General features: G+C 42.4%; 1 protein-coding gene across 2 annotated transcripts in view; it reads left to right on the top strand.

Moving 5' to 3' along the window:
• ken (ken and barbie) overlaps window positions 1-12,852 on the top strand; it is a 73,314-nt gene extending 60,462 nt beyond the window's left edge. For both annotated transcript variants that reach the window (XM_065221919.1, XM_065221920.1), the window contains 5 exons: window positions 9,408-9,573; window positions 9,646-9,860; window positions 9,920-10,569; window positions 11,690-11,951; window positions 12,021-12,852. In XM_065221919.1, coding sequence (XP_065077991.1) covers window positions 9,408-9,573; window positions 9,646-9,860; window positions 9,920-10,569; window positions 11,690-11,951; window positions 12,021-12,709 — 1,982 coding nt within the window. In that variant the 3' untranslated portion in view covers window positions 12,710-12,852. The remainder of the gene's footprint in view (window positions 1-9,407; window positions 9,574-9,645; window positions 9,861-9,919; window positions 10,570-11,689; window positions 11,952-12,020) is intronic.
• Window positions 12,853-13,589: the final 737 nt, after the last annotated feature.

Here is a 13,589-nt window from a genome sequence, read left to right as displayed (position 1 = left end):
GAAGTGTGTGTGTAATACTAATATCCAATTGATAGAGGTAATACATACATGCGGGGCTTATTGTAAGTGAAAGTAACCTCGGAATGGGCGTGACTCTCCAGACATTCTGAAATGGGTTGCTGGATCTGCAATAGAGCTATCACTTTCTAACTCCCGACCAGTTGGGGTTAGAGGGAATACACACACACACACACTCTTAAACTTCTTTCCAAAATTCTTATGAAATTCTTTTCCGAGATTTCTAGGAGCTCTTCTTTGGAATCGTTAGATTTTATCTCAACCCACTGATTCTGTATTGAGTTGCCAGAATGTTTATTTTTACTTGCGGAACTTTTATAATTTATTGACTCCAGTTCATTTTGATATTTAACTGGAGTCAGTAGATTATAACAGTGTGTAGAATATCTTTAAGCTCCCCTCGAAATGTCTTTGGAATTTTCATCAAAATTATCTACAAATGTCTTCAAAGTGACGGAAAGCAGCATTTTTTGTACTTGTCAAGAGATAATTTTTCAAAGCACATCTTATTTTGTTTTTATTTTATAAATAACTTAAATATTTTCAAAACTTTTCCAAGTTTCAAGAACAATATTCATAACGTAAATCTCTCACTTTAATTCGGCCTCTTGAAACATTCAATCCAATAGCATTCAGCCAAGTGGCCTTCGAAAAAGTGCATGCTTCTGTATCTCAGAAAAATAACTAAGATTTTGCAAAACTTTTGACACCTCAAACTAAAAAAAAAAGTTTTCCAAAATTTCTGAGACATGAACAGTTTGATTCTGAAATTCCAGTGGGGATCAGCGTTGCCACGTATGCCGATTTATTGCCATTTGTACCGATTTTCGAACTTGATACCGATGTACAGATAAAACTCCTCCGAATGCCGATTTTTGAGATTTTATACCAATTTTTTAAATACACTGGAGTCGCTTTTTACGCGGGTATACGTCCCGCGTAAATTCCGAAATCCGCGTAAAAAAAACCGTGTAAATTCCGAAATCCGCGTAAAAAAAAACCGCGTAAAAAACCGTGTAAAAAAAACCGCGTAAAAAGCGACTCCAGTGTAATTCAAATGATTATTGGATGTTGCATTTTTTTTTTCAAAATGCCGTCTATGCAATTTTTCAATTAATTGCAGCATGAAAACGTCACTTCTGATCGGCATGATGTGTGAGACAAAGTTTTACAGAAATATAAAGTCTTTATGGGAAAAATATGCATGTAATTTTTGAGTAATTGTGTGTTTCTTACAAATCGGAGGAGGTCAAGTCAAAATTTGTGTGTTTTTATCCTATTTGGTCTGAAACTGGTTTTATGAAGGACTTTTATCGTTTTGAATATTTCGAATTTTATAGCCTTTAAATTGCTCATAAAATTGTTCAACTTTCAGCTTCATACGATGTTGTCTAGGGTTTCTATTTCCTCGTCGATTTTGGCTACCCAGGAATCGAGATACAGCTGATGGCACATTCCGGTAATTACTGGGAATTGGGAAACACTTATATCATTAATGTAAGCAATGTATATAGGTTCCTGCCAGGAAGATATTTTGACTTCCCTCGGAAGTTTCTTCTGGTTTCGCTCAAAAGGTTCTTTCTCTTTTCCTGGCAGTTCTTTCCAACTTCCCCCGAAAAATTGTGCTAACTTTTACTAGAAGATTTTACCGATTTCCACGGGAATTTCTTTCTTCCGGAAATGGTATCCCAACTTTCCCTAGAAGTTTCTTTTGACATCTTCCCGAAAACCCTCTGGCTACCGTCGGACGAAGCATTTGACTTTTTCAATAAGATTCTTCTAGACTACCTCAAGAAGTTTCTTCCGTCTTCTCCAGAAAGCTTCTTTTTCGTCCGAAAGTATCTTTCAAGGAGAAGTTTTATTCCTCTTCCTCTGGAAGTTTCTGCATGAGCTTCTTCGGGAGGTTTGTTCCGGCATCTGTTGAAAGGTTTTCCCGAAATGATTCTAGCTTCCGCTGGAAATGGCTACCACTGGAATTTATTTTTTTCCGATTTCCAAATCCGATTTTTATCGAAACTTTCTTTAAATTTTCTCCAGAAGTTTCTCGCAAGTTTTCCCGACTTTTCATAGAATTTTCTTCAAGCTTCCTCCAGAAGATCTTTATTTTTTTATTTTTCTGGAAGCTAATTCAAACATTTCCCGGAAATTTCTTCCAACTTTCCTGGAAAGGTCGACCTTAGCTCAAAAGTTTAAATTTTTGCCTGCATTAAAATAGTAAATTTCGATTTTTCCGACTGTAATCGGATGATGGAAAAAATACTAGCAGCCCTTACAGGCAGTTGAGGATTGACCCCCTCCTATCTATGGTTAAACATGTGGATAAAACGTTGAAAGAGTGCAAGGCGTTTATTGGCAACACTTCGAATCAATTGAAAGTTTCAAACCCTATTCTACCTAGGATCAAAGGTTTACCAAAGATTCACAAACCAGGAAACGAAATGAGAGAGATTATCTCGGCTGAACGGTCCCCCACTCATAAGTTTGCCAAATGGCTAGTAAAGTAATTTCAAAATATGCCTAAACCCTTCACCACTCGCTCAGGTAACAGCACACAGGAATTCGCAAATCAACTTCAGGCATCAGAAGAGATTCGGGAAGATGAAGTCATGGTTTCATTAGATGTCACAGCACTTTAACCGAGTGTACCAGTAAAGGAAGCCATCAACCTTTTAGAGGACTGGCTTCTGAAGCAACATGAGGATTCTACTTGGAAAAACAAAGTTCGGTCATATCTCAAGCTTACTCGTCTTTGTATGGAGGAAAATTATTTCATTTTCGAAGGAAATTTTTATAAACAAACTAAAGGTGCTCCTATGGACACGTGGATGACATTTTTAGCATTGTCAAAAGGGAAGATTTAAAAAAAAATTGGAGGCCATATGCAACGTTCACAAGGACATCAAATTTACCCACGAAGAGGAGAGAGACGGCAAACTCCTCTTCTTAGATCTTCTCATCATCAGGGAAACGTCTTCGTTCAATTTCGAAATCTATAGGAAACCAATAAAAACAAAGAGAGTAATACCAAGCACATCAAACCATTCCCATCAACACAAAATGGCCGCTTTTCACCACAGTTCACAGTATGCAAACTCTTCCTCTTAGCGATACAGGCAAATCAAAGGAAATAGCTCACATTTTTCAAATCGCTAGACTTAATGGGTATCAAGAAAAAACAATTCAAGCAGTAATCGATAAAATAACAAGGGATCATTTTAGCGTATTTCGACAACTCTTACACCAGTAACTGAGGGTTTAAGGCGGGTAGCGGTGAATTTCGACAAAAATACCAAACCATTGATTTCGAAGTTTAGAAGTTTTGGCCTAGATTTAGTATTCAGCAGCAGGACAAATCAGCTGAAATCACCACACATCGTAGCATGCCTCTACCTGTTGGAGACTAAATTTAGGTAGGATAGATGTACCAGTTATGACTATACGTTCTTATTATGGTGTGTTCCAATTATGGCCTATGGGAATTCCATAGGCCATAACTGGAACACACTATAATAGGAACGTATGGCCATAACTGGTACACCTACCCTACCTGGTTAGGTAAATAGTGACATGACAGTGGATACCTGCTGATTTTTAGTACATATTGATAAGTATATAACTCGTAGATAAAAGATGGATTCTTCAGTGGTGTTGAGTACTTGGCACTGATGAAGTCTGCAAGTAGTAGACGAAATACGCGTATCTGTCAAAAAATCTGTCACTCAAAGCTCTTCATTATTTTGCTTTTCTCAGACCGAAAGGGTATAATATTACTTGAAATAAATTTCCGAAAATTGTCCGACATGTCAAATGTGGAAATGTGTAATCTGTGGGTGCATGAACTATTCCAGGTCTGTGTATGCCACTCACTCACTTTATTCGGATCGCATGTCGCTGAATCGATTTAATTTCAAGTTTGTTCGAATCTGATTAACGTAGAACTCTGTTGGTCCCGATCGGACTTTCGGTTCCGGAGATATTTTCTTTCCGAATACCTTTTCTATATGCATTTTACGAGAAGGCACATGTCACGCTGGGTGGATTAGGTCTTTTCCATGTTTTAATATGGGTTTCAACCTGGACAACAAATGCTACTTTTTTTTTTAGATGCATACTAGCATTGTTGGTTGCAGGGTTGCATGCTCAAGTCAGTCACTAAAAATTCACTTTTCCACCCAAAAGTCACTAAAGTCACTATTTCTTAAAATGTAGTCACTAAAGTCACTTTTTTTTACGACCAATAAAGTTGCGAGTAAAGAAATTTGCCTTTAAACAATCACCTCAAATCACAGTTTGGTTTGGTTAATTAAAAATCAGCGTATAAAGTCCAATGAGAAGAGTTGCGATCAGACCAGAATCTAGACCTTCAAGTCCGTTATCTTCCAAATTTGTCCGAACCAGATTATAAATTTTTAATTTTTTCCCCTTGCCTGTGATCCCAAAATGTCTCGAAAAAAAAAATCTGGCCCAAAATCCTGGCGTTTTTACATCGTGCTCTTGAAAGTTTTCCAAGCCTTAGATTTCGAAAAATGGTGTAGGAAAATTTTCTTGCTCTGGACATTTTTCCAAGATTAGAATTTTAAAAGTAGTTATTGGTTCAAACATCGAGCAAAAATCGTGTCGCAGAATCTTGACTTCGTTTCTTAGCTTAATGGGCTTGTATTGTACTTTTTCCGGACTTGTAAAATGGAATTAAAAAAATGCCATATTTACGTTTCAGATGCATATAAATTTTTCTAGGACTTTGTACTTACTTTAAATGTATTCAAAATACAATGAATTTTCCAAGCTGCACAATTTTCTTAATTTTTTTTTGTCATAGAGATCTAGAGTTATTAAGTTCCAGCATTAATAAATTGGTTCAAAATCTCTAAATTATATCCCAGATCGAGATTTTAAGTCCAAGAGGCAAGCAAAATGTTCTATGTCAGCGATCTCTCCATCTTGGCAAATTTTCCTCATTCCAGAATTTAATATATTTATTTTTCTTAGACTGTTATCTATTTATATGATTGTCTAAAAATTTTTCAAAATTTGTTCAAGTCCGAGACTCAGAACAATTTTCTCTGTGCCTCAATTTTTCGCCAATTACACCAATTCGCGATCGGAATTTAAAATCATCTTAATAAATTGTTTGTTGTCATAAATCGAGTCAGAAAAATCAGTACAGAGTGAGGAAATAGACAATGCATTTGATTATTGAATTAATAAAATTAATATTTGATTACCTAATAATAATTTTCAAGATTACATTTATGGAATCCTTAAACCATTATTTGAAAGATACAAATCATCAAAATCCAGATAATTTAACAGGATTTAAAATTCTTGGACTTGATTATTTGAAAGATTTTTTTTATTTTTGTGATTTTTAGCCGTAGGCTAGTTCATCACATTTGATAGTAGAAGGTCAGGCTTATGGCCTGCCTCTAAGGAAACGTTTCAGTCTAACATTAACGTAACGTAAAACTGGTTCTGAGACAACATTTAAAAAAAAAAACTTAATGTAAAATGGGAGTTACATCGGGACTGTGGTGAGGAATGGATGCGCGAACAAGGTAGAGCTCCACCGTAAGAGACAGTGCCCCAGTCCGGCAGAGATACCCCGACGGTAGGAAAATAGGAAAGTGAAAGAACACGGACAGCGCAGCCAACGACGAGAGTGCTAGATTTGGTTGTACAGGTGAGCGTCCTTCAAGAAAACAATCAGCGCAGCCAGCGTCGAGGGGTCGTTGCCAAGTAGCTCCCTGATGTTCTCTGGGAGTCGGTGTTGTTCGCGTAGCCTTTGAAACTCTGGGCAGACACACAGCACGTGTTCCACCGAGGCAGGGATGCTGCAGATTGGACAAACCTTGTGGAAGGGTGTCCCACCAAAATTGTGGGAAATCCTCGCATGGCCGGTCCGGAGTCTTGAAATGATCCGTTGGTTCTTGTACTTGTGGCTGTCTAGCCAGGGTCGTACGGTTTCTTTGATCTTTCTCAGGAAAGTGGTCCGCGACTGAAACCATTCCTCCTGCCAGGCTTCCATGATAATATTCGCGATCCAACGCTTGACGTCTAGGAGTGGTATGTTCCTGGTGAAGCGGGGACCAGATGGACCGGATCCCGCCAGCCTATCCGCAGCCTCATTTCCAGGAACACCGCAGTGCCCGGGAATCCACCTAAAAACGGTTGAGGGTGGGGCATATCGTGTAATGGCTTGTATCCAGGGGTGGCTCGGGGCTTCGGCTTCCAGCGCCTGGATGACGCTGTGTGAGTCCGTTAGCACAAGGATCGGTTGATCTGCAGGAGTGATGGCTGCATCAAGAATAGCAGTGGCTTCTGCGGAAAAAACGGAACACTCCTCCGGTAGACTTTGTCTTGTTGCGGAGTTTGGTCCTGCCAGTCCGAGTCCCACTCCAGCCCGTGATCGCGATCCGTCCGTAAAGCGATGAACGTGCCCCGGATAGACCGACCCAAGAAGTTCTGCAACTGAACGCCTCAACGCTACAGAGTTATCTCCGGCTTGGAATCCTCTCTTAATCCGCTTATCTATTTTGATAACGTTTTCTCTCCATGCCAGTGGACCCTGGCCACCGGGGGGAGGTCAAGGTTGGCTGCAGTGCGGAGGGCTCTGTTTCCCTCGTTGAGGAGAAAGACCCTATCATTCTCGGATGTCTTAGCAGCGAGGGCAGTGGCTGTAGCAGTAGCTGCAGCAGATCGATAGCGGAAAGGGAGGACTCCGATTTCCGCACAAGCAGCGTCTGCAGGCGTAGAAGGTAGAAGGCCGGATACGATGCGTACGTAGGTATTGTATACCGGAGCGAGGATGCGGTTCAGCTTCTCGGTGGCTAAGCAGGTAATTTCAATGCCGTAGAAAAGTCGACTGTCGATAACAGCCCGGGCGACACGAAGGCGGATCTCGCGGTTACTGGAGCGGTGCGGGCGGGAGATTGTCCTGACGATGTTGATGCGGCTACGACAGTTTTCTTTCACCGTTCTGAAGTGCTGGTCGAAACTTAGAGTCCGATCCAGAATTACCCCCAGAACACGTACTGTTTTCTTAAGCGGAATTGGATGGTCCTGGATGGTGATCGGTGGTTCCCGAATCAGATGGCCCGAGTGGCAGATATGGCACCGTACACTCTTTGGAGCGGAGAACTGGAAACCAACAGAAAGCGCCCACCTGCTGACGGCGGAGACAGCTGCTTGGGCAATATTCCTGGTACGTTTAGTCGTTCGTCCCGTTACGACGATGAGTATGTCATCGGCATAGACGATTACGTGCACGTTCTTGGGCAGTCGGCTGAACACCCCTTTTATTGCCACCAGGAATAGCGTAACCGCTATGACGGATCCCTGGGGCACTCCAGTTTCCTCGGGGAACGGATCCGATTGAGTGTTCCCGACAGTCACCTGGAAGGTACGATCAAGGAGGAAATTCCGTACAAAGTGCGTGATGTGGCCTTTCAGGCCCCAGCCGATGAGCTGCCTGATGACGCCGGGCGTCCACGTCCTGTTGAACGCCTTTGATATATCAAGGGATACTAACTCCGCATGGTGACCGTTGTCCTGGGCTTCCTTGAGTATATTCCCGAGGGCTGCAAAGTAAGTGGAGGAGCCATGTCCTTGCCGGAATGCATGCTGCCGTTCGTCAAGGAGACTGTTAGACTCCAGGAACTGCCTAAGTCGACGATTTACCATTCTCTCCATCACTTTTGCCGCGCAGCAAGTGAGCGCAATTGGCCTAAAAGAGGAGGCTTCTCCACTCGCCGCGTTGTTCTTCGGAATGGGCACTACTAGGCTTTGTTTCCAGAGGTCCGGATACGAGTCAGTGCGCCATAGGTCGTTGAAGAGGGCGAGTAGCCTCGTGGGAGAGGTTTTTTAACACCGGGTATTAAAAAAGAACCTTGACCAAGATATTTTTGCAAAAAAATTACAACTTCTCAGATTTGGATTTTTTCCTAACTAAGTATATTTACTTGCAAAACCACCATCATATGGTGCAGTTCAATAATCACTGACCATGCAAAAGTTTTTTTTTTTTATTAGAGAGATTTTTAGCCATAGGCTAGTTCATCTCTTAACCATGCAAAAAGAAATTCATTAAATTTCAACTTCGTTTAACTATTTCACTTGTTCAATGGACACTACTGCCGCCAAACGGTGCATTTTTGTACTATAACGCTGCACGTGTGTACGAAATATTAGATTAATCAACTTTCATGTACATCGGGGTTTTCTACGCCAAAAGTTAGTTTGGGTCCTCTCACAAATCGGTTCATTTTAAAATATTGTGTCGGTAGAAATTTTAATTATTCAATGTTAATTTTCCATATTCCTTCTCCCGATCCTAACAATTGTCATCCACTAACCTCGAGAAGACCACGCGTAATCGGTCAAATCTTTAAATTTTAAATTTAAGACATTTATAATGTATAAAGAAAATGATAGCTTGGCTCTATAAAGTTTATTCGATTGAGCCTGAAACCAACCAATTTAGCACCCAAACTAACATTTGGTGAAGAAAAATCGTATGTACATGAAAGCTGATTAAAGCAAACTGGTGTCTGTTCGTCTGAATGAGTCATAAGTCACTTTACATTTGACATACAGGCCCTTTTCACATGTGGCTCTTTAATTAACCTAAACCTGCATAGACCAGTGGAAAAATCCATGCTGCCGTCTTCTTATGTAAACCATCGAGTGCTCGTCAATAGTTACATGAAACTGGAATTCTTCTAGTGGCGCTTTCCTAAATTAAAACTGAGTCCAATGGTACAGTTGGTCTAAGTCCAACCTAACATTTCGTTCCCTTTTTGCTACAATTAGGTATGTGATAGTTGATGTGTTGATGGGAAGATTTGATGTATTTGCCGTTTGATTCGCGTGTACATGACCTCCTGAACCTGAATCAGCCACTTCAAAAATTGATCACCAATTTATCTCACTTCATTCAAAATAAGAGAGAAAGCCGAGCAAACTATTACTATTAAATTTTGCAAGCTTAATTTACACACCCACCGTGATTAAGGTAAAATTACTCACGTAAATTCCAACATTCACCTTCAGAAAATTATGCAAATCCACCTTGGCAGTGCACACGTGTGTGAACTAACTTTCAAGAAAGTCCAACCTGACGTCATAAGTGGTGCAACTTTTCTAAAAATGACTAACGATCGCGAACAGCCAGCGTGCCAAAGTCGTGACCGCAATTAGAACTAATTTGTGTCATTACCAATTCCAAGTCGCAACCACTATTACGGGGAAAGCCCTGCGGCTGGCGGTGTTTTGCGTGCTCCCGTCATTCCCGTTCCGAGCTTGAAGTAACTATTTTTTTTTTCTCCACGCAAACCGGTGATTTACCGCACAACTAATCGGCTGTCTCTTTTTCTCCCCCTTTCCAATTCCAGTTAGGATGCTGATGCTGCAATATAGCAAACACGGCGAATGCATACTCCAGGAAATCGGTGCAGCATTCCGGGGCGAGCATGCAACAGACCTTCTGCTGATCTGCGATGGCAAAGAGACAGTCCGTGCACACAAGCTGGTACTGGCCGCGGCCAGTCCACTAATCAGGTCCAAACATTGTGCAACTCGATCGATCCCAGGACCAACGTCCAATAATGATTTGCTTTCTTCCTTTACCAGAATGATCCTGGAGGACACACCCATCCTGGATGGCATCACCACGGTATACTTTCCGGACGTTCAGGTGTGCTACTTCCGGCTACTGCTGGACTTTCTGTACTCCGGACAGGTATACGTGCGATCCGTGGAGGAGTACCATCACCTGCAGGATCTGCTAGCGCTGCTACAAATTAAGGCCAGCATATGGAAGAACGGCGAGGAGTCCAACGACAGTGGTAAGACCGCAACGTGCGGAGTCATCATGAGCTAACGATTGATCAATTTTCCTTTGTAGAATCCCACAAGTCGGAACCACAAGTGGACATCAACCGAAATGAGGGCATTGCATCGAGCCATCACCCGCGGCGGAGATCCAAGAGCCAAGAGTCGTACGTCGCCGATCCAGCGAGTCAGAAGGTCAGTGTCAAAAGTGAGCGAAATTCCGGAAGTAGTGAGGAAGGTGATCGCGAAGAAGGCGAATACATGGACGAGGTGGACGAAGCGATCATCAAAAGCAACAACAACCTGCAGCACCATCAGATCAGTCGACACGACGGGGACGACGACGCCGGCGGTGGGAGCGGGAACGACGGAAGTGAAGGCGGCTGCGGTGGCGATCGAGGTCGGTCCGGGTCGGTGGCCGGCGAAAGTACAGATCGGCCAACGCCCACGAATCTGAGCGGGAGCATCGGCGGTGGACGGCGAAGTGGGAGTGGTGAACGGGATCCGGAGGAGGACGAGGACTACGAGCTGGATGTGGAGGATCGCGAAGGGGAGGAAGGCGACAGCACGGAAGGCGGTCGGGAACGGTGTGGCGGTGAAGCGATTGGAAATAGGAGGCGAAGTTCGTCGGATCCGGTGAACTTGTCGATTGTGAAAACACAGGATGCCGACTCGGACGATGCGAACATCGACGTGGAAACGATAGGAAATGCACCCGCCAAGGTGAGTTGATATTTTATTATTAATTCTCAATTTAAACCGTTATAAGCATTTACACATAGGTGTAAGGTTCGGCTCAGGTTTGATTCCAAATAATTTAAAAAAAAAAAATGAATTCTTGCGACCCACCTATGGGCAGCTCGCGATCCATAGATTGAGAAACGCTGCTCTAATGGTTTAATAAGTAACTTAGGGTGGCCCCTAAAAATCGGTTGGTCCAAGCAACTTTGTTGCTAACTCAATTAGTTGAAAAGTTTTTAACTATTAACTTAAAAATACGGTTTTTTTTTTCAAATGATTGTGTCTTAAAATCGAGAACAGTTATTTTACGAGAAAACAATGTATAAAAAGTAACTGTTCAAAAATCGATTTTTTAGGGGTCACCCTAAGTCACTTATTAAAAATCAGTATAAATCGTGAACCATTAGAGATGGACAATCGCTTCCTTGAGCAAAGTTGTTTCAAATAACTTGTTCTACAATCTGTTGAACATTACGCAGGTTTATCTAAAATTTAGAACTCATCAACTGTATGGACCACCGTAATGTCCTGCAAATAAAAATATTGGCCAACATAAATTAAAAACTTTCCCGATGACACTATGTACCTAAAAATAATGATTAAGGCATAAATAATGCATTCCACCCAGTGGCGTCGCTTAACCTCACTTTTTACCTGTTCAACAAGTTTGAAAACGTAATTTAGAGCCATATCTATATTCAAATCGGTCCCAAAATGCATCTTGTAATTTCACTGATTTTTATCGATTTAAAACAATATATTTTTAATTGTTTACAGTTTGAGAGCTGTTGAACAGGTATATTGAGGTTAGGGTGACGCCTCTGATTCCACCTAAATACAGCTTCTGGACCACTGTGCAATGGTCTTGGTCAACGAGATAAAAAATATTCACTATGGGCGGTCTTCGAAACCTGTGATTTTTAAAGCCAATACTATCATGGAGACTAGCGGTCTTCAACAACTTTGAAACCCTAATTTAGGGTCATGTTTACAATCATTTCAGTTTCCAAAGACACAGTTTCGCTGACTTGTATCCATTGGAAGCAATATTTTTTACTTTTCGATGACGCCACAGTTGATAATTAATGTTTCCCCTTTCCAGAATCTACTACCCCGGTACCTGGACCCGTTCCGCAGCAAACGGAAAGCGTACTTCATCCATACGGATCCGGAACAGTGCAAGCCGCTCGAGCACGAGCTGCTCCACAACTCGCCGGACAACCTGATGGTGACGCCGCACCGGAAGCGTCGGCCCGGTTTCCACAACTCCCCTGCCCAGAATCCGCCCTTCGTTCCGAGCTACCTGAGCCCGGATGACCTGAGGACGCGAAAGTGCTTCCTGTCCGCTCCAACGTACCTGCCTGGTAAGTTCTGCTACCCCGGCTCAATACAGTTTTCCAGCACTAAAAACCTACCTACTGACCCCCTGACAGATATGCGACCGGGTTCACCGAACTCTGGCCGGCCCACCGACATTGCTCTGGCGAACAACCACAATAACAACAACAACCGGATACGACCACCCAGTGCGGACAACAAGCTGGCGGTCGCCCCCTTCGTGTACCCATGGCCGACGGCTGCCCTGGCTGGTCTTCCAGGTGGCCCCGGCGAACTGCTCGGCATTCCGTACGTCCACGGTGGTCCAAATGCGGAAACCAGTCCGGCAGAACTGATCCAGCAGATGAAAAACTTCGAGAACAGCCAAGCCGAACTGAATGCCCGCTCCGGAAGTAGTGGCAACAGCGGAGGCAATGGTCCCGGATCGGGAAATGCAGGAGGCGGAGGTGGAGGCAGCATGGGCGGCAACACTGCCGTCCGGGAGTACCGCTGCGAGTACTGTGGTAAGACATTCGGTATGAGTTGGAACCTGAAGACGCATCTGCGGGTGCATACCGGCGAGAAACCATTCGCCTGCCGGTTATGCGTGGCGATGTTCAAACAGAAGGCTCACCTGCTGAAGCATCTCTGTTCGGTGCATCGGAACATCATCAACGCGCCGGAAGCGGGCGGCCGGTATACCTGCTGCTTCTGTACGCTGTACTTCGAGACGCTACAGGAGCTGGTGCGACATCTGTCCGGGCATCATAACAATCTACTACTGAGCAAGAACCTCCACGAATGATACCAGCTCCTGGAGGATCTGGACCGATACTACTACTACTACTACTACTACTGCTGCTACCGGCTGGAAATGTACACCACCCGTTTGTAAGATAGACGTTTAAATTTTTGAATTGACATTGTGATAACAAAGCAACAAAGAAACACAGCACATAACCTAACTTTTTTTTGCAATTGTTGAACAAAGGCAAAAATCAACGCACGCACACGAAAACGGAACGCTATTCGTGTAAATATTGTTTTTCCATTATTCCCATCCAAGTAAGCTTGGATTGTATTCCCATAGCAAACAACATCCACAACAACCTGTAAAAAAAAAAGAAAAGAAAAAGACGCCAACGCTGTTCGTTTTTTGGATACTCGTGTATACGCCCTTACTACTACGATTTAAAATAGACATACCAACACATTCACAAACTCCAAACATAAATGTCCCATAAAAAAAAACGTAGCAAAAAGACAAAGTTTTTCATGACGGCAATTCCCTTTGCGCCGCGAGTAGCGTTCTTTAGTTTGTTATTGTTTTTCGTTTTAAAATAGAATCGTCAATGGAAATGTGACGCTAAATTTTCGGGAAATTTTCAATTTTTATTTTCTATACGAAGCAATATTTAATGTTTAAGAGTCTTTTGTTTTTTTTTTTTTTTCGAACTGTAGGACAAGAACAAATGAAATCAAAATTTAGTATAAAACAAATACACGCACAAACAATCGCAAATAGCCGAGAAAACCGATGATTACCAATACACATTAGTGAGACAAACGGAGACCATCCACTCAGAAACAAACACAATAGACACATACACAAACACACACTTACAAAGGAAGTTACTTAAGTTGAATACAGTAATAGTATTTTTCGTTCGTTTTAAATTAAAAGT

The sequence above is a fragment of the Ochlerotatus camptorhynchus genome, unplaced genomic scaffold (genome assembly GCF_037179485.1).
Source record: "Ochlerotatus camptorhynchus isolate MF236.1 unplaced genomic scaffold, CSIRO-AGI_Acam_v1.1 ptg000150l, whole genome shotgun sequence".
Taxonomy (NCBI): Eukaryota; Metazoa; Arthropoda; class Insecta; order Diptera; family Culicidae; genus Ochlerotatus; species Ochlerotatus camptorhynchus.
The sequence above is the reverse complement of the archived record's forward strand: the minus strand, read 5'-3'. Positions and strand labels throughout refer to the sequence as shown.